This window comes from Chamaea fasciata, unplaced genomic scaffold, assembly GCF_029207755.1.
Source record: "Chamaea fasciata isolate MVZ Bird 193981 ecotype frontalis unplaced genomic scaffold, bChaFas1.0.hap1 SCAF_3, whole genome shotgun sequence".
Taxonomy (NCBI): Eukaryota; Metazoa; Chordata; class Aves; order Passeriformes; family Sylviidae; genus Chamaea; species Chamaea fasciata.
Genome location: NW_027094088.1, coordinates 70,209,355 through 70,231,549, shown reverse-complemented (window position 1 = coordinate 70,231,549; position 22,195 = coordinate 70,209,355). Strand labels below are relative to the sequence as shown.

Sequence of the window (22,195 nt, the reverse complement as noted above, 5' to 3'; positions counted from 1 at the left end):
TTTGTATTGGGATAATCTCCTAATGTGTCTAATAACACAGTCACCTGCCAATGACAGATGGTTTATGGGGATTAAGATTTAAGGAAGCCCTGCCTTCCCTCAGCATTTCTTGTGGGAGAGTGGTGCAAAATGGTGCATTAGAAAACAAACAGCAAAGCTGTTTGCATCAGGCTTCTCTCTGTTGCTGTTCTTTCTATGGAAATCTGTTCATAAACCTTTCAAAGGTAAATGTACTGAGTAGAGTCTTGCAGAATAATGTACCCAGACTAATTTGTTTTATCCTCTGTTTTTGCCTAATTCATATTATTCCCTTTACCTTAGGTAATTAAGAACTGACTCCAGCAATGACTAAGACAAGCTCTCCTACATTCTTTTGTTAATTAAACAGTCTTCCTACAAAACCTTGCTTATCTCTGGAGTCTCTGGAGCTCATAAAACTTTGGTTTTGTTTTCTGGGGAAAAAAGGTAATTTGATTTTTCTTCTTTCCTTTTTTATAGTGATTATGATGGAGTGATGGAGTTCACTTTCATCTAGATTGCCTTCACTCTCAGCCAGTTCATCCCCTACTAGTCAGCAGAAGATCTAAAATAGCCACTCCCTTAATGGTTTTCTTTACCTTCTAAAGAAAAAGCTGTCCCCAGCATATTCCAGGAACTTGTTGGACTGTCTCCTTCTTGTATGTTTTTTCTAACAGAAAAAAAAAATAATTTCCAGGAGTAATTAAAGCCATCAGGTTGTGTTCTTTTGGATGCTTCCCTTGCATGATCAAAAACCACGACTTCTCTTCACCCAAAAAGCTACTCTATAATAAACTGCTATCATAGTATACCCTGGTTTTCCCTTTTCATCTTCTTCCAGGATTGTTTAACAAATCTTCATCTTGCCTCTTCTTGCACTTCACAGCAACTGTTCTTGAGGTACAGTGCAACTTTGCCTCTCTTTCTTTTTGTTTGACTTCCATAAGTAGTGATGGTAAAACAGCAGGATATGAAAAAATGCTTAAGATCACGTGCTTGATAGTATTACTTAATGAGTAAATGTTGTGTTCCCCAAATTATAAGGCAAAAATACTTCCTTTCACTACATCATTTTCTTAGCAAAAAGAGAGGCATCCTTTCATAACAATATTTCTTTCTCATCAAATACTTTTGATGCTGATTCAGATGTACTTCTGGTTTTGTACAGATTTCCATTTTCTTTCCCTTTGCAAGGCCATCTGGAATCTATAATTTTGTTTATTGTAAGCTTCTGATTGGAACGACTGAAAATGTCAGTTATATAACAATGAAAGAAAGATTTCAGACTGCTCTTATCAAAATACAAGTTGCTTATGTTTATTAAGTCACTGGGGGTAACTGGATCTATGGCAAAAATCATACAAATTTGAGTATGTATTTCATTTTTGGGTTTGATCCCTTTATAGGCCATTTACTTAAAAGTTGGACTTGATTATCTGTGTGGGTCCCTTCTAACTCAGAATATTCTCTGATTCTGTGTGATTCTTGACTTTTCTAGTCCCGTGCTATTTAATGTGCAAAGCATTTCTTCCATGAAATCAAAGATTAGCTGGTTTTCTTTTGGTATTTTGGCAAATAGACATTTGATAACTCATTATTAAATATTAAAAAGCCCTCAGAAATAATTTCTAGCTGTCAGATCCACAAAATACACGATTTCTGTTTTCTAAAAGTTAGCTTATTCCTTTTCCCAAATAATGTATTACATCACTGGATACATTTTCCAGTTTTGCTAATTGAAGCTAAATAGGAGCATTTGGTATCCTTGAGTTTGTTTGCAAGTGAAGGGAAAATAGCTTTCTTAGATTCCAGTTTATATTTAGAATGTCTGTGTGGATTCACATTTAGGATTGCTTGAGCTGTCATATCGCCTATACTGCATGAAGTAGAGAGCTGTGGCCAGGATTTTACTATCTGGTTTTTATATCCTTTAGACTTATTAATGAAACAATGTGGCCAGTATTCTCTCACTATGAATGAAGAAACAACTTCCTGAATGATTGATTCATTTCATTCTTTTTGGATAAATAATAATTCAATTTGAGAACCAAGTCACAGATAAAATGTGTATTTTGCAGTCATGGAGCTTTAGCAGTGACAAAATACTGATACCAAGGGTGAAGCAGTCCTACTTGTGCTATGGCAAACTCAAATGACCTTCAATTATGTAGTTAAAGACAAACAGGTGTTAAGCTGATAGGTTTCTGTATAGTTACACTGAAAGGCATTTATTCCCCTAGAGAACAATTTCAAATTTAGATTGGCTTCTGCTGATAGTAAAATGAAATGAGTGAATGAAAATAGAGTTCTTAATGCTTCATTATTTATATATTTCCTGTGCATTAGGAATAATGATTACAAAAATTTAGACTTTAAATTCCATGTGAGATACTTAGGCTTCAACATTATTTTTTCTAAGTGGCATCTGTGTGCTCTAATGCTGTCTCTGCTCTTATATTGAGGTGTTGATTAGTCATATTTTCAGATTTATAACCAGGTACCTGTCTAAAGGTTTCTCAGGATTCTCCATCTAGATAAGAGTTCTCACACCTACTTGCTACCCGAACACAGCCACTGCCTTTCACACAAAGATTCAGTTCTATGACATGAATATTCATCGAAGGAAACTGGGTGGAGTACTTCTAACACCCAGGCGTGGCTATGGAAACCCATTTTGATTCTGTGTCAAATTACTGGATTAAATGAGTTTATTCTATCACTGCCTTTGCCATATTCCTGAGACAGCAAATATGCAGATCCCTAATTCCTCATACTGTTTTAACACATCTTTCAGGATGATAGTTCATCAAGGTCTAAGATATTTTCATGTTAGGATTCCTCATCTGCTTCTTTAATTTCTGTCTGCCTTGCTCAGAGAAATGTTAGCAAGACATTCAGCCTAGCTTATCATACTGCTTCTTCTTACAGTGGTTTATTTTCTCAAGAAATAACAAAATCTAAAGTCTGTTTGGGATCCATGGGGTTACTAAATTACCTTCAAGAGTGATGTTTAAATGTAGAAACAAAGCATTTCATACTGTCAGTTGATAAACTTCCATACCAAGTAAGTGAAAAAGCAGGTGAGTCACTTTCCAAAGTAACAGACAACAAAATTATCTGCTCATGGATAGGTGAGAGGAACCTGTCTAGAGGAGAACCAGTCATTGCCTTAAGGTTCACCCCAATTTTTAATAGATAAGGCCTTTCAGTGGTTAACCAATCTCCTCCCAGAATTTGAGACCAAAAGAAGAGAAGGCCTCCTTCTCCAGCTTCAAATCAGAAAGCTAAACAAAACCTGGTAGCCAAAGTCCTATAAAATGAGTCACACAGGGGGCTGAGAATATTTGCTGGTGTCGGTTTTCTCAAAGGAGAAAAAACCCCCACAATTTCAGGAGAACACAAACCTGCCTTGTGCAAAGACTGAAGGGAGAAAAGGAGAGGAAATTCTATGACACTGAAGCATTTTTTTCTTTTGAGGTGGAGGGGAGTTACAGGAAGGCAGTCACCTATGAGAGGCATCTAGATGAGGCAGGGGGCTGGGTTTCTCCTTGATTTTGTTTAGTTTTCTTTTACAATCTAGATAGGTCCTCCCTAAGTTGTTTGGAATAGGTTATATCTTTCCAGCTCATTGAAAGTTGCAGCAGGACAAATTTTTATTGTATTACCTGGAAAAAGACAGGAAAAAAAAGCCTGCTCAGTGCTGTGCTGCATGTCTGGATTCTTGGCAGAGTTTCTATCTGCTTAATTACACTTCTGCTCAACTTTTTTTTTTTTTTTTTCTTCTTCTTCTTTGGTATAACTGTTGTGTTCCTTACCTGGTAAAATTACTGTTATTCCTTGTGTGGGAAATATGGCAAGGGTCACTCAGGGTGGTTGTACACCTCACTGAGAGTGTGGTTCAGTGCAGACAGGTCATTTGCTACCTAGTGGTGGTTCCAGCCACCTTCCTTCCCCAAGTGTAACTTGTTTCCCTGAAATAATGGTCACACTTTCCAGCTCCCTCCCAGCCTTAACCAGCTGAATCATTTTCCTTTCCTTTTTTCTTTATCTTCGTCCTTTTAATTTTTTTTCTACTAAGAATTCCCCCTTGCTAATAACACACAGATTCAAAATCCCTTGAAAATCCTTACACAAAGCTGGCATTCACTTAGTCCCTTTTCAGTTACACATATTTGTGCTCACTCTGCTAAGGCATTTAATCATGTTGCTCCCCGTTATCATCCCTACAGAGGAGAGAGTAGCTTCCCATGTTTTAAATTTAAAGTATAACTTTTAAGTTCCTTACATAGACAGGTTTATGAGAATTGCCTACATGTGATGTGCCTCTGGTTCACTAATTTATGGGACATCTGAATAAGTACATTTCATATATTTAAATAAATAAAAAATAGAGTAATAAATATTTTATAGGCTAAAATAAGTATAGTAATTTTATTTACATTTTTATTTATAAACATATACAGATATAAATGTATGTATGGGTGTATATTTAAATGTAGATATGAACTGGAGTATTTTTGGAGGATTTTATTCATAAGCTTTGGGATTGCTGTCATGATGTATTTGTATCAGTTGAAGAAAACAGTACATAAAAAGAATGGAAAAAGATCAGATGTGGTGAAGCATAGATCACATGCAATTCTTCGACAACATTCAGAACAGCTACATTATTCATTGTCTCTATGGCTCTTAATAGGATGCTGTTGTGCTGACCAGCCCAGTAATTCCTTATTCTGGTTTAAAAGGTATAGGAAAATATGAGAATGCTATACTGGTTTATCTAAGTTGGGTTTTTTCCATTTATCCTTTCAACACAATTTGTTCCTATTCTTTGGCTGCAACCATGATGTGATTTGGGCAAGAAAGTGGTGCTAATAGGAGAAGAACACTGAAGTCTTTACTTTGAAATTCATGGGGGAGAAGTAATCAAATTATCAAACCAAACCAGTTGTGTAGGGTGGAGAAATGTGGGAAGGGAAAAAAAAAAAGCTTCATTTTGCCCTGGCCATGCCAGCATTTCTTACAGGGTTGACAAAGCATTTATACACTTAGCAAATATTTAATTTGCTCTGTCTCTTAAACTTTTAGTGTTTTTAAAGATGTTTAGCTCTGAGTCATTATCTGTTTTGCAATAGTATGAGATATTTAATACATAAGTATTTTTTCAGATTTATTTAGTTGATAAATATGCAATTCATAATTAAAAACACAGCATCACCATAAACATTAAGAAAAAACCCAGAGTTTAGAGAGTACTGAAATCATTATGGAAGCCAGGAAATGCAGAACTGGGACTGAATTTAAATGCTGACAATTTAAGTCACAGCGATGTCTCCTACAAACACTTATGTTCCACTAAGCCACTGTATATTAAATTACCCGTCCACAGTGTTTGGTGAGAAGTGTCATAAACCAGTAAACTGAAATGGCATGGCAAATGTTAAAACCCACAAAGCACAGGTGGAATAAATTGAATATAATTTCTATCAAAGCTTTTTCTGCAAAGAGAATATTTAAGAGCATGGTCTACAGAGACATAATGGCAGTGTTGACTACCATAAGCATATTTAACTGAAAGGGGTGCGCAGGATCGTGGAAACAAAGCAAAATTAACCCCAGCATGTCCAGATAGTCTTTGTGTCATACCACCTGCCAGCAAGAGCCCACATGTAGGCGAGCTCTTCCTAAAGAACTGCACTAAAAAAGAATGGAGGACTGAACTTCACTTTTGTTAATTCTTTCGGTTTTAATAACATATGGTACTGTCCTTTAACATAGACCTGTCTCAACATTAACATTTAAAAATATAGAAGTATCAATTTACTTTTAATAGTGCACGAGTGGTGTTGTACCTGTAGGAATGCTGAATCAGGACACCTGGGCAGCCAGCTGTAGTTGTAAGTCAGCATTGGTAAGGCTTATTGCACTGATAGAACCTAGATACCATGTCTGTTCTTATGGAAAAATATAAAGAGAAATGTGATATGAATTTGTGTACATCAAGTCCATTTTCTTTTGGGCTGTGATAATTGCATATCCATTGCTTTACCTGTGTCTGTTCTTTGTTAAGGACTCGATAGGAGGAGGGAAGAGGGGACAAGAAGGATACTAGAGAGGAGAGATCAAAAAGATGGCACAAAAGGAAGCTAAAACCCCAAAGCAAGAACAATTAGTTTTTTATAGGTTAAATTCACAGCATATAGGAAAGAAAACTAACCCAAACATGGAAGTAGGAGTGTTCAGAATACTGAATGAACAGTTTCTGTCATTTAAATGCTTTCAGTTACATGTTAAGAGTTTTGTGCTTTTATAGGATTCTGCTGTAAGTCAGGTTTATTTTATGTCTCTGCATAAAAACCTACAATTCTGATATTTGCATTCCTAAAAGAGTAAGTGATTCATAGTAGAATTGCCTTTCTAACACAATTGATCTGTCTGAGACACATGACAGAATTAAGGATTCCTTAGTTTAGAGTATCCATAATGATAGAAACCTTTGGTCAAACATCATTCTGCCCAGGTTTCCCAGGACACAGCAAGCAGTCGTAACACTGCAGCAGAGATGTTCTGGATTCAAAGATATGGTTCTTTAACAGAAGATGACAGGTGTCCTCAATTCAGCCATATTTGCTTATAGTGAAGACAGAAGAATCAAGCAACTAGTTATACATGCAGTGTCATACTCACTGTGTAGGCAGAGAACCAAAAGTCTGAGAAGTCCCAGTGTCAAAAAGCTTGGGCATCAGGTCCACTATAAAACTATCTGATTATTGTGATTTGACTTTAGCCCACTGAAGACATGCTCATCCTTTTGTCTTTGAAAAAGTCTGGAAATCTATGGCTAATTACAGCACAAGTGAGGTTCACAGCTATCCATGACAAAACCTCTCTGGGTATTGCTCAACAAAATTACTTCTCTGCTTAATAAAATACTGTGCTGCTGACTAGACTGATGGCATCATGGCAATTTCCTTGTCGGTTAACTTTTTTTTTCCGTATTCTCAGCTTATTTTTCCTCTTATCCCCATTTGAACCACAAATTCATTTCAGTATTACCTTACAAAGGTTTTCATTTTGCTGTTTCCAACATGGCTTAAGGCACCAACTCTCTTATTTCCTAAAAATAACATCTAGATTAGGTTATGTCCCTTTCTTGTGGTTGGTTCAGAGAGACCTTGAAAACTTTTTTTTCTCTTATATTTCTGCTGCTTTTTGGTGAGATCAATAGGAGAGCATCTAAGCTGTGGTTGATTGTAGGTGTACAGGACCACAGCTGACAATAAACATGGGCTTAGAGAAGGGCAAAAGCACAGGAGGGAAGATGGCATGGAGTTAGGTATCATTTTCATAGAAGGAACATAGGTCCTGGAATATTGGTGCAGGAGGAATCTCTATTGTAGTCTAATACTTTGGCATTCAATATGGCAGTGGATGTACTGAGTCAAGAAGACTCCCTTCGCCCCTTTAAAATATATTTGAAGGCAGGGATACCAGTAAATTCTTAATCTGATAGACATCTTTCAAGTACTCACACAGTTTATTGAGGAGATTGTTGGGGTTTTATATATATGGTTAAAAACACCCAAACAAACTTGAACTTGTATCAGACAACTTGCATGTATTTATTCTTGGCTGGCAACTTCACTTGGACAGCTCTCCTGAGCAATGCAATACATTCACCCTGATGCAGGTGAAGTATAAAAAGGTTATGTTCAACTCTACATTGGATCTGAATTCTGAATAGTATTCTTATTCAGCTGTGTTTGGAATTGAATTTCATCTGAATTATTGCATGCTCCATGTAATATTGTGAACAAATCTAGTGGAAGCAGTGGATGAAAATGTGTTTCTTTTAGAGAGGATTAATGATGGCCTAAAGTCATGTGAGCAGTGGTCCTGGAATGTGATAGTGCTGAGGTCTTCAGGGCTAAGCTGCTGTATAAACCACAGTCTCCCAAGCAGGGACAAAAATAAAAGGTCTGTCAAACCAGCACACGTCTGTGCTTTGCACCAGGGAGATAATGTGGACAGCCACATACTCAGTGTGGTATTGCACAGGGAAGGCAATGAACCCTTCATGCATTGCAAATTATTTAGGAGGTCTGTCATCAATGATCAAGCATTGACAGTACATAATGACTCTGGTAATGGTGACATGGGAGTGTGCACCAGGCAGTCTGGTATTATCAGTGACCATCCTTTATCTGCCCCACCTCTGTGTATCATCGTGCCAAACATGCGGCTACATGGCATTTCAACATTTCACAGGTGTTACTTATGCTAGTATGTAACTTTTCCTTAGGATGACACCCGGCACTTTACTGCTTTCTTCCCAAGGGTATGCTCCTCCCTTCTCTTTCCCTTGGTGAATACAGTCCTGTGAAGCTGCTCTTTGAATCACCAGGGGTTTGTTTTTGGCCTCCACGCTGGGCTGCTGTGCAGTGATCTGCAGTGTGGAGAGCTGAGGAGATGTACTGCATCATGCTTTTCTTGTACTGTTTCCACACTTGTGCAATATGTTGGAATGGTTTTCAGGACTTTGGCAGCCAGCTCTGCTCTCTCCTTGGGTGTGGCCCTCTTTCCATTTTGCCATGCTACGTGACCAGGTGGCTCACAGTACAGATCTGAGGAGGTTGCGACACAAAGCTTTTGCTAATAGTCCATTCCTCCTGACCAGGCTTTTGCCACTTTTTAAGCTATATAATGAGTATGACAATTAGGAATGTGTATATGCATACATATATGTGTAATTTATTGCTCTGTAGTGCCAGCTGCAGTGTAATAATGGGTTCGAAGAGGGTAGTCTTGAAAAACTTCATCTTTCTGGTTTTATTTTCTCAAGAACTGAATTAGAGTAAATAAGCTGGAATGTTTCTTTGCTTTAAAACAAGTACTCGACCTGCTATGGCTCAAGATCTGCAAAAGCAAAGCATGATCCACTTAAAAAACCAAACTTCCTAAACTACTGTTTGAATAAGATTTAGAGATTATAAAAGAAATCTACTATTCCTACAAACTAGTACTGTTCATATAATTTTCAAAATCACAGTGGGTAGCATTCACCAGATAAGTTTTTAGTTTGTTGTGGTTACAAACAATATCTAAAGATTTAAATAGAGTGTAATGTTTTCTACTAGAAACTTTGATTTTTTATGATGGAACTTTGACATCATAATTTCCTCTGAGTCATATCTTATTATGTGCAAATGAAAATTTATCTCCTTTTCCTCTCCTATCTTTGCAATTCTCCCCCCCCCCCCCTTTTTTTTTTTTTTTTTTTCCCTTTTACCAATTTTCTTTCTAGGGTATATTTGCTGGAAAAAAAAAAAAAGAATAATTTTCTCAGAGGAAAATAGAGGTTTAAAAGTGTAGTCTTTGAGAAGTTTGAAAAATCAAACAAACTACGCCATACTACACCATAAATGTTCAGCAACCAGAGTTCAGATAAAAAGAACATCAAGATCTGTTTAGTTTTTTTTGTATTTCCTCTGGAGAAATTTGTGATTTTAAAAGGCTTATCAGAGATAATTCTGGATATTTCCCCTCCCTTTTCTCCAGGGGAGTTTTGATGGTTTTGCTTCTGGAAACACCAAGGGTATGTTTTTTGTCTGATGTGTCCGACAGTTTTTATTAGATAAATTTCTGACTCTTGGACCTGAAAAAGACTCTCACTTTCCAAACATGGGAGATATGTAGACAGTTTGTGAGGGTTTTTTCCCATGTGTCTGCCAAGCAAAAGAGAAGCTCCCCCTGCTCATGGCTGGCTGCTGTTCAGACCCTTGTGCGCGGCTGGGAAACTGAAGAGCCTTGTCAGGTTCACCATGTGGCTGGCTGGGAAAGCCTGAGTTGCAGAAGAGAAAGACAATGGAGTCACCTGTAGAGCTCTGAAAAGGGTAGGTAGCTAGAGAAAAACCATACAGAGTAGGAGAGATTTGTATTCCCAGCCTGTCCAAACAGGTGCCAAGGAGGCGTGGGAGGGAAGTGGTAGATTAGGAACAGGAGAGAAGACTCATGCCTGCCTTCTGCCTACAGGAAACACTTGTTGGTTACCGGGTTTTAATGGTCTACAACCACCTCCCTCCTGCATTCCAAAGCACCAACAAATAATGGAGTGAGTTTATGCAAAGGGGACTCCAGGAGCTGCTAATGGAGTGGTTTTGCTAGAATTTATTTAGAAAGTATCTGAAATAGTTTGAGCTCAACACTAGAACTACTGTAGCTAAAACTGGTTAGTCATGATGCTTTTAAGGGCTAACTTTAAAAGTACCATTGTCAAATCTGTTGTTCTAAGCCACAGACACCAAAGCCAGTCGTAGAGTATGTTGGATTGGCCTATATCCAAACTAACAACTTCAGGAATTCAAGTGCAGAATCAATAACTATATATTTCTTGACATTTCCTGGAAACCTGGGTATTTCTGAACTGTATAGTTGCATCCAGTTTGATCTAATTCCCTCTTGCATTTTTGTTAATCAACAAAATATATTTTTAGAGGTAAGCTATAATGTGGGTTTTTTTAAAACCAAGTAGAAATTAGAAATTTCATCCAATTATCCACCAATAATAGTAGTGTGATTTAAATGCTGTTGTAGTTGTATCTCTTTAGTAGCTAACATGTAGCAGTTTGAGTGCACTGTAGCATAATGCAGCATGACTCTAGTAATCCATCTGTAATATGAGGAAAACATGTGTCTCCCTTTCTTCTTCAGAACTAATAATGTATCTGTTTTCTAGACAGACATAGTGTCTCTTGTAATGCTTTCTGCAATAATTAGTTCTGTTTGGAGCCTAAAATAAACACACCTAAGAATAAAAATGCATTTCGTGAGAACATTTCCTCTTAGAAGTTGCTCTTGCTTAATGGAGAATATTGCGATATGGAAGTAATTGTGGGATTATAAGCAAAGAGTTTGAAGGACTATTCCACTTGATTTATGTTTTTGCCCACAGCACTGTAGGGAACCAGTGGTTTTGGAGTCATTCCCATTTTCTTCACACTGGTTTTCTAAAGTTTATTCCAACCAATATTGAGGCAGTTCTCTGCAATAATTATTATAAGAAATAATTCTAGTGAATTCCAGAAGCCTTAGGTCAACACTGTTATTTGGGATAAATATTAAGTTATAGTACTGTAATTCAGATGTAAAATGAGGTATCCAGCCAATGTTTATGAAGTCAGGCTAAGGTGTTTTAGTAATAATAGTTCCTTGTACTTAAAACTCTTCATTTGTACATGATGGAAAATCTGTACATCAAAGAAGTTATCAAGGAGTGTCAACACTTTATACATTTCATAAAAGGGCTCTTTGAAACACACATATTTTCCAGAACAGCTGCTGTGTTGGGCACCTTGATATTGGGGGGCTGACTTGAGACACATTTCAGTTGAAACGTACCAAATGATATCCTGGTATGTGTAATAGGATTTACATCAGATGATTTTAATCTATTTAATGAGAGCTTCTGTGGAGAAGAGAGAATACATTAATTTCATATTTAAATACAGTTTGATTAAATATTGTCATTTTTCAACCTGCTAAGTGGTTTTCAGAGTCAGAACCATACAGTAATTTTTTTCTGTCACAGGACCATCACATCAACTTTCCAAAGTCAGCTTGTTAAACATGCAGTTCACTTTGTTGTTTATGAAATTTGGCTTTGATGAAATTAGCACTCCAATTTGCAGTTCGTTTACTGTCTTTATTCTTTCACACCTTAACAGCCTCACCTCAATAACACAGTGCTCACAAGGATGGCTTTCTGCCTCTTGCCGTGTGACAGGCTATACTCTACTGTGCCTGACCTGGGGAAAGTCCCTGTGTTGCTAGCAAAAGGCTTTTCGTTTTCCTTTTATAGTCTCCCCTTCTCCAGGCTGAACAGACCCAAGTGACCTCAGCCATTCCTCATATGGCTTCTCCTCAAGATCCTTCACCGTTTTTTGTAACCTTTTTTTGGAAGCTTTCTAACAACAGCTTAAAATCCTTGTTACCTTGTGGCACCCAAAAACCTACTCAGGACTCCAGGCGAGGCCACGTGCAGTGTCATATAGAGATGCCCAGGAAAAGCCAGCTCAGTTAACCAGCACAGAGTAGCCACATCAGTGCCCTGTTTGGCAAAGACTGATAATGCATGTGGCTCTGTGTGATTATTTCCTTTTTGCCCTATAATCATTTAATGTAATGCTGCAAGACCTTTTCAAGTGCCAAAGACTTTCTAGACTACTGAGTTCCTATTAACAGCTACAATTTTGTGTGAAAGCATGGGGAAGAGATGAAGATTGATGGTATTTGGAAAAGAGCTGATTTCCAGAGATCCATTCATTCATTCCAGATACTCTTAGGTTTGCAGAAAAATAATCTTATTTCTTGTCTCTGGTAACTATACACAAATACGTCATCTGAAAGGTGTAAGTGTTGCAGTAAGCTATAGATCTCAAATAAGACAATTTATGTTAAATCTATACTAACCAGTATACACCATTTAGAGTTAGGGACAGGACTCTATGCTCTCACAAAACAGAAGAGAGACCCACAAGTGTAGAAGAAAGAGACCTGCTAAATCAAAACCACTTATGTAATAGATTCATTATCATTGTGAATTGCATTCAGAAATTAAAAGAGGAAAGAGTTTACATTTGTTATTTGTGGCTTCTGATTAGGGGAGACTTAAAATTAACTCCAAGCCACTCTCTTCCCTCCAAAATGCTTTTGCCATTTATCCTTTATTGCTTAACAGAACAAGTACTTTCAAGTTCCTGTCTCTTAGAACAAAACATACATATGTTTATTTTCATTCTTTACTTTGAAAGATGTAGTTTTGATAAATCTTTACACTAAGATTATCTAATGATAAAACTGACCCAACAGCAAGATTCAAAATCCTGAGAGCGAAGATATGAGGCTAACTCATATCAAACTTCCTCACTTTCTCTTGTATTGAAACATGAAGAGTTGCAAGTGCAATCATTTATGTTAATACTACTTTTTTGCATATAATTTTTTTCTAGATGTCTTTTAGGTTCAGGAGAGTCTAAATATTCTCTCAGTTATTCATTGTTGAATAATATCTGCTCCTGCTTTTGGTGCTAGTTCTTTTCTGCTTTTTCAAGCCCCTTTTTAGTATCATTTTACCATGAATAGCTTAAATACAGATTTAATACAACAACCTAGGAAGGTGAAGAACCAAGGTTACCAATATAAAATCAGTATCTGCATAAAAGCACAGGTGATTTTTTTTTCTTCAGCCATCCCAAATTCAGATCAGAAAACAGTAACCAGGTCTGTGAGAACCAACGTGTGTGGTATATTTTCTCCTGCTGTTGCATATCTATGCTCTGCTATTGCACGTTAATTAATACACGTAAGGCGTTTGCCCAACACTAACTTTGTAGTACTTTGCAACATGTTCTCTGCTTCTGTAGAGCTGCTTACTGAAGGACTTGCTGCCACCCTTCTGCAGTTCTTTCTCCTATCCTCTAATTGAGCCCCTTTCATAGTTCTAATTTGTCTGCCAAATGACTTATCAGTTGGAAAGGCTCAAGTCAGATATTACTTCCTTTTTTTTTTGCTTGTTTTTTACCTGTGTGCTGCCAGAAGAAAGAAGGGGTTAAAGCGTGGGAGGATTGCTAAGAAAAAGGGTTTGGTTAGTGGCACACAGGACTGCATCTCACACACGATAGTTTGTTTATTCTTCTGTAAACAGCAGAAAGAATTATCATCATCATGGTAAGGCAAACAATGCTCTCTTTTATTCCCTTCTTAAGCCCCACCAGAAATATTCATGTTAATACACAGGGGGTTTTTTAAATCATAAAATCAACTGATCTCCATTAGGTTATAGAGTGTTTCTTTAACCGACAGATGCTCCTCGTGACAGAAGGGGAGTGGGGAAGGATTTTGGTTTATGGAAATAACTAGCTCTGGGGAAGAGGAGATGGGAGCAGACATGCCTTTTCTGACATGCCTGTTCTTATTTATCTCCCTCCTCTCCCAAATACTCATGTGAGGATCTGTTTCATTTTATCAATGCTTCTCTGTCTTTCCTGAGCTTTTTTGGAAGATTTCCATTCATTTTATTTTGCGTGATTTGCTCCTTTCAGTTTTGCTGTTCTTTTCTAATATATCCAATATCTAAATCTCAGTGTTAGTCACCTAAGAAATAATATGGGATAAAATTATATATATATATACATATGCTTCTTGGTTTGATTATTGCCTTTCCAAAAAAAAAATCCATTAAACATGCAGGCTCATTAGTCTCATTAATCTATATGCTGTTGCAAAATAGTCAATTTTCAATGTACATTTGAACTAAAAATTTGCTTATACAGTGAAAAAATAAATTGGAAGCAGACAGGTCCTGTTCTCTTGAAGATATGAAATGTTTCACTAAAATATCCTTAGTAGAAAATTACAGTATGTGTAAAAATATGATTATTAAGAAAATCTATGTTCGTTTCACTTCACTCTGCTCAAGTCTCACATCTATAGCCCCTTGCTTATTCAGGTAAGTTCCTGGATCTAAATACATTCTCTGCACAGATTGCTCAGGTAAAAATGAAATTGTTTAAAATCCAGTAATTGCTGTTTATATCCTCTATCTGCATAGCAGGCAAAGAGCTGGAAGAGGCAGGGAGTGAATTGCATGCTAGAGTGGACTTGTTAAATTTAAAGTGTGGTTTTTTTTCTCTAACTCTGAAGAGGACACTTTCAACCTGGAACAAGGTATACTTAAAAGAAATTCTAAAAAATTTTAAAGAGTATATGCCAAACTCTTGGTATTCGGAAGAAGACAGTTTGGGAGTTAAAATAACATAAGACATATTTTCCTAACAGCAACCCCCCCTTTCTGTCTTTGTGAAGGGTCAGCATAAATAATGAGTATAGTGAATTGAAGTAATTCAAATCCATTTGATTGACAGCAAGGTCAGTTAAACTAGTTAAGTTTAGAGATCATTTAGGTTAACTTAAAATATAAGTTAAGTTAAACTTAAATGCTTTTTTCTCTTCAGTGAATCAGAACAAGAATTGACTCAGGTCAAATGTTTTGTTAAGTATATTTTTCCCCCATCCTTTTAAAAGAAGAACATAAGCACCAAGCCTTCATTTCCATCTGCAACTCACTCCTCTCTCCCTGCCAGTAGCTATGGCACTCACCTGTAGGCAGGAAAACTCTCTGGAGGACTCGAGGACTCAAGTGGGTCTTGTGCTTCTCAGACTTCTCTCACTCTCAGCTTTGATTTGTACATTGTTCCTTCCAGTTTTTCTACTAATATTTTCACAGCATGTTGAGCCAGTAATACTCCAGAGCAATTGTCAGCCTCACAAAGCCTGGCACTGTTAGCATGGGATATTTGAGTATTAGTCTCTGCAGAATGTTAAAGCCCGAAGAGTAATAGTTTATTTAAATTTTTTTGGCTAAAGCACTTTTTCGGATGTCATGTGACTGCTAGAACTTCAAGGCTTTCTGTTTCTCATGGTTGAGTGAATTACAATAGCGTGATTTAAAGATGCTTGACATTACTGACTTTCCATCATGAATTTGTAAGGGTCCTACACTACTAGAATTGTTGAAGATAGAAGGGTCTCAGAAGTTTTCATGTTACTTGAAATCCAGTTATTTATGACCTTCTAATGAATGAAAAAGCTCAAACTTACTCTTCACTAAATGATTTGTTGCTTTTTTCCCCTCTGAAGATGAACATATGCTGGAAAATAAATGTTTAAATTAAAGAACTGTCCACACTAGATATTACCATCTATTAGTTACCACAAAGTTGCTAATGACTAGTAAAAATACTGCTTTTTTTCTCTAATGTGTGCTCTAAGAAGTGTTTTCATTTATGTTCAGCTGACTCAGGTGAACTCATCTAAGAAAATAACATCCAACTGATCCCTCAAGACACATCCTGACGTTTTGATTCAACAGATCATAGTAGCTTATGCTCTCTTTTCACTGGAGACCAGCAAAGCACATGTTTAATTGCACTGTTAAATTAGGGGTTTGGCTGTGGCAACTTACATTAGCTAATGAGAAAAAAAAACCCCAGCCAGAAACAGAGGAAATACTTTAATGCTAGCATAAACAGGTATGAATATAAATACAAACAAGATTTACATTTCTTGGTTAAGAAGGCAGTGGCATTTTGCTTCCAGATTAGAACACAGCTTTCAAGGTTCATGCAGAGTGCTTGAAATGGCTTCCTCCACACTGTGCAAGGAATGGATAGGCAGATCCTCTAGATTTTTCAGTTGCCAATGCCTTTGATTAGGTATTTCTCAAGCAGCTAACGTTCTAAGAGTAGGAATGCTTCAGCATAAGCACATTGAAGAAGCTTGATCTGCAGAGCAAGGGTACTTCTTGCCTTCTGAAATCAAACATTTCCGCGCGGTGCTCTGGAAGTCGAGCATTCCCGTGCTGTGCTCTGGCAGGCTGGGTCCCACTTGGGAGTCCCTTGAGAAGCTCGGCCTCTGTGCCCTCTTGCACTGGCAATACTGGCTCACCTACCTTTATCTGACTTAAAATACAAGCTCTTCAGGGCAAGTACCTGGTCTTTTATGTGTTTTGAAAGAGCTGTATATAATTAAAGTACTTTGTATGAAGAAATTACTTCAAAACAGTTTACATAGGGCAGCTATTTCAGGATCAAGGAAAAATCTTTAGCCTTGTTCCCTGAGGAAACAAAGCTTATGTGACTGGACTGGCTGGCTGTCCCTCCTGACTTCCATTCAACACCTTTTGAACTTGTTGGTTGTAGTTTAAACTACATTTGAAAGGGGGAGACGTCTCAATGATAATTAAGTTCCCATGGACTTTATGAAAATCAGTGGCTGGGAAGAGAGAAATCCAGATCCCCAGTTCAAATAACTAATTTTTCCATGTGTAATCTTGCAAACTAAAACTTGACAGCAAGCCTAATAATGACGGTCAGGTTGATAATGTAGTCCTCCCAACTACTTCAGAAGACTGACAGCTGTTTCCATCCAAATATTAATATGCTGACACCATAATAAAGTTAAATTTCCCGTTTTGCTGTTTCAACAGTTTTTAGCATGAGCAATATAGTCATCTTCCTCATACTTGCAGTTATTATGAATTTTCAGAGAAGTCAGGATCATTCCTTATTGGCTTGCATTAAGTGTAAAAATTTTATATTTTTGCTTATTTTAGCTAGCAATGTTCATTATTGTCATCCTTTCCCTATAATTAGTTAGTACTGGCAATACATACATAGAATAAGAAATTAATAATTGGGCTGCATTACTCATGATTGTTGCATCTGATAGGGAAATTTATAGTTGGTTTTGTTATCACTAAAGCACTTTACTTGTCTGAGCTGTATGAACTTAATGCAGCTCTTAATGTTGCTCTTTACTTAATTGTTTTGGTTCTACTGGTTGAGAAAAGTCCTCAAAGGGAGTGGGAAAAGATAGGCATCAACTTTCTCATTTGTAAATTATTTCACTGTTTAATAAAACCTAAACCCCAACAATACAAAAATTTGAGCTTAAGGTAATGACCATAGACTTGCCTATTTGAAGGCCACTGGTGGATGATCACTGTGTGAGGACACAGGTCTTGGTTGGTGGTACAGCTGCTTATCAGCTGAATGAGTGACATTGGTTAAGAGCGGTAGGCAAAGACAAGTGTTCCATGGATTTCTGTTAGGTTGCAGTATAAGTCAACTCTACCTCTTCCCCAGTTTAGGCTCTGTGTTTTTCATGTGTTTTGGTATTTTTCATTTGCTTTGGCAAGCCTTGCTGCTGCACATTCACTGGCATTATGGCAGGTTCTGTGTGGCTTTCCTGAGCCAAGACTGTGTAGCCTGTTGATTAAGAAAAAAATAACTAACTTGACACTTTCCCAGATGGAGGAGGAAGTGACTCCATAAAAAATGGTCCTTATTTTCTTCAATAGCCAAAGGGTCAGACACACCGCAGGCCGGGCATCCCGGCCAGCTGCAGGCGGGTTGACCTGGTGTCTCTCTCGCCTCCGCGCTGGGTCCTCAGACGCTCTGAGGTGAGATTTGCGTGGTCCTTCCTGTTGAAGCTGTTCCACTTCATATAAGTCATTAAGCGTTAATTAGAAGAGGACTAGTTGAGCATTCAGTAAATATTAAATACTAATTGAGCGCCCGGGGAGGGCGCCGGCACCATTTGGCCGCGGAGTCACTCTCACGCCGGTCCGGCCGGGGCCGGGGGCAGGCGGGGGAGCCCCGGCCGCCTGCAGCCGTGTCCCCGGCCCGCGGCGGACAGGCAGGGCAGGCACATCAGGCGGCACAGACGGCAACCAGCCGCGCCCGCCGGGGCGCGGTGGAAGATGCGGGTTCATCTCCCCGCAGGGCTTTGAACCCAGATGTCCCACGGGGGCCCCGGTGCCGGGTGGTGCCGGCCCCCGCACACTTCCCGGACTTGAAGGAAAGCCACGCCTGCTCCCGGCACGTCCGAGCGGCCGGCATCGGGGGGCGGCCGGGTCACGGCCGCTCCACACGCCCCGCAGCCGTCGTGCCGTGCGGGAACGAGCCGGTTCCCCTGCACTGCGCTGCCCCTCTCCCGGCCCGGGCGCTGGCTCACGCCGGGCAGCCCGCACTGCAGCTCGCCGGGGCGGCGGCGGCGCGAACCGCCCGCCTCCAACCCTCGCTGCTTTTCCCTGAACATCAAAGGGCGTCGGTTTTGCCCGGGGCGGCGTTTTGCCCTCAATAACAAGGCGGCAGCCGCAGCGCGGGCTGCTGGGGCACGTACGGGGCGCGGCGCCCACTCGCGCCCCGCCGCCCCCACGACAGCCTCACCCGTGGCCGGGGGCGCCCGCACTTCCCGCTGCCCCGCGGCCCTCGCTGGGGGCCGGTCCGGCGCTGCCATCGCCCCTCCCTCCCTCCCTCCGCGGCCGGGAAGGGCGGCCCGGCCAGGTAGAGCCGCTGCCCGCGGCGGGGCGGTGGCTGGGGCGGGCTGCGGGGGCGGGCCGAGGCGGAGCGCACAGACGGCCGGCGCCGGGGCAGCCGCGCGGGTAGCGGCGGGGTGCGTGCCGAGGCTTCGAGCAGGGGCCGCCGAGCCCAGCCGAGCCGGGCGGTGAGTGTCGGGACTCGGCGGGGTGGGGAGGTGAGGCGAGGATGCGGCGCGGCCGGCGGCGGGTTAAGCCCGCCGCGGCACCTTCCTCCTGCTTATCCCGTTTTGGGACGAGGGAGGACAGCGGCAGCCTCGGGCGGCTTCACCCTCCCGGCAACGCGCGGGACGGGGGCCGTGACTCCTCCGGTGAGGTGGTGCTGGGCCGGTTCTCCACAGCCGTACCTGCGGGGAAGGGATCGGAGGGCGCGGGGGCTTCTGCGCCGGCCCGCCCTGGGCGCTGGGGTGACGCCGGGCCCTGACAGCGCGCTGGGCACGGGCAGGCGAGCTGGGCGTCTGCAGCAAGGAACAAGTTGGAAACTGCTGGAGCAGGGTCCGTGCTGCCGCGGGAACCCGCTCTCCTCGAGAGGTCAGGTGCGCCGGGGTAGAAAATACTCGCGGTGTTTTGAAATAGACGTCTCAAAACAAGTATTCATCGTACCGGCATGTAAAAAAGTGCTAATGTATTAAAATGCAAATATGCATGTGTACTCGGCGATGCTGTTGCGTGTTTCCTGTTTACCATGTTAATTAGAAGTTGTAAGGCAGAACTTGGTAAACCAAGAGTAATCCAGGGCAGTGTTTGACCCAGTAATGATCACTGAGTGATGCAGTAGCTTTTATAGTTCTGGGGGGTTTTAGTCCAAAACACAAGCCAAGTATTTACTGAACTTCATTAATTAGAAATGTATGAATTGTACGATAGCTTACACCTTTGAAACTGTTCTCTACCTGCACAAGAGTGAAAACTGACTCAGCCAGTATGGAGAGAAAGTTAAACTCCCCACTCTTCTTTTTGTAAGGAAAATTTTGACCCTGAAGTTTAACCCCGATCTTGCAGGCACCAGGATGCTTTTCTGTAACATTTTGAGTGATGTTAACTAATTGTTCAAAAGTTTGAGATTTGGGACATATCAAGCTGCCATTATAAGGCAAGGTGAGCGTACTTGTTACCAAATGTAAAACACACAGAAGCATCATGGAGTCCTAATCATTTTTCAAGGTATTTGTTGTTGTTGTTCTTTTTTTGAGAGCCAGTAAACTATTTTGTTTCCACTCACTGTGTCCTTTTAATTTATAGGTGATCCTAAAACAAACAAATGTATTATAGAAACAATTTTGACATTAACCAAATGTTTGTTTGTTTGATTTTGTAGTCCACCTCACACCTTCCGGATTCTTCTAGAGAAGAAAACAAAAAGAAACCTGTTTTGGAAAGACTTGGAAATTTGTTTGGTACAGGGAAGAGGAAAAATGTCAAAAGTTCACTAGAACACACTTCACATCATAAGGGTGAGAGGTCGGGTTCTCCTCACGGGGCGCAGGCAGTGTACTGTAGGCACTTCAAAGAAGGACACGAAGCTCCTCAAGTACAGAAACAAGTGAGAAACGTAAGTGCCCTTTCTGAGGCACAGGAATATAATTTCAGTGGGGAAGTAAGACCGCTGTATCACGATACAATCTCAGAATGGAGTAGTAGGGGAGTCTCTTCTGACAGTGAGTGGTCAGCAGATTGGAGCGGCAGCAGCGAAACCATTAAAAACTCTTTCTGTGAGAGCAGCCTGAATGTGGAAACACTGGGATTGGAGAAAGAATCCGTCACAGACATAAATAATTCCACAACTCCAGATTTCATACAGAGCTTGAGAAATTTGTCTAGTGAAGACTTGGAGAAGAGTATCTTAAGTCACAAGCAGCTTGTGAACACGTGGGTGTCAGAGGAGCCTGGGCATGCAAAACCAAAGGATTTGCCATACGAGTTGGAATCTGCAGCGAGTGAACACGCATATTCTGCTAGAGTGTTAACAGTTGATATCTATCTAAGAAAAACAGAAGAACTCCTTAATGAACCCGTGACTCTTAAATCAGAAGAAAATTGTAGTGATTTGGACACGATGGATAAAAAATCTGCTAGTAAAAGGTCTGGAAAACGGAGAAAGTCTCAGTCATCTAGTGATATTCCAAATGGAGACAGAAACCAGACTGAGAATACTGCAAGAGAAGAATCTGTTTTTGAGGATGATGCCCATTCTGAGGTGTTTTCAGACAAGATAATAAGCTCTGAACGAAAAGTGAGGTCTCTTCAACAGACTCCTGAAAGAAATTCCTCTTCCTCAAGTAATCAGGACCTAAAAGTTGGATCTGCTCACAAAGGGGCATCTAAAGCTGAAGGTGACAAGGGCAAGCAGCAGATTTCAAGCACAACCTCTGCAAGGAGAAGATCATATAAAAAGAATCAGTCGGATTCTGTACCCATTTCCCCTACTGGTTTGAAGGGTCAGGTGAAAGATTACTCTTCAAAAAGGCAACCTTTAGCATCACCAGAGACTAACCCAGTAACAAAAAGAACTTCAGTGGAAAAGGGAGCTATACCTGTGGCTTTTGGGGAAGACAGTTTGGAGTCTCCCAAAGCTTCTTTGGCTGCTAAGACAGAAGACAATGCCTTGGTGTTTGCTGAAGGCAGAAATGATACCAAAGCAGTAAAGCATGGTAATGGTCCAGATGGAAGAGCTTTCTTGCATACTGATGGGATTAAAAATGGAGACCTGTGTCTGTCAGCTGAGAGACAGACAAACTCTGATTTAGACACCTCAAAGCTGAAGAGTTTGGATGCTTCCAGAACAGTCACAACAAAGATTAGCCTGTAAGTAACAAACTAGTTTACTTTGTCCTTGTAGCTGTACTTTTGCTTGTATCTGTGTTTAGAATTCTATGGAAACACTAGCTGTGTATCTGTTATCTGTTTAAATTGTTTTCAGTTAAGAACTGCCTTAAAAAAACCCCCATAATTAAAGCTACCATTTAACAAGCAGTGTAGTCTACGTGTATTAGAAAAATAATCAGTTTTTTCATTTTTTAAATGGATAGGGAATGTCTTTGTCAATTCCATTATATGAAATAATTTAACATAAAAACTGCTAAGTCATCATCATTGTGGATCAGATTAATTAATCTGTCATGGACCTAAATGTAATTTTTCTCTCTATAACCAAATGTAGTTCAAGATTTTGTCCGTGAAAATCTTTGAATAAGAAATGTGTTTAAGTTTTCTATAAGTTCTTCTAAGAAATATAGGATG

The 22,195-nt window shown here is 39.9% G+C and overlaps 1 protein-coding gene across 1 annotated transcript in view; it reads left to right on the top strand.

Moving 5' to 3' along the window:
- The window catches only part of CRYBG1 (crystallin beta-gamma domain containing 1), a 96,897-nt gene that overhangs the window by 32,782 nt on the left and 41,920 nt on the right, over window positions 1-22,195 (top strand). Inside the window, exon 3 of the mRNA XM_066179475.1 lies at window positions 20,274-21,760. Within this exon, the coding sequence (XP_066035572.1) occupies window positions 20,274-21,760 (1,487 nt within the window). The remainder of the gene's footprint in view (window positions 1-20,273; window positions 21,761-22,195) is intronic.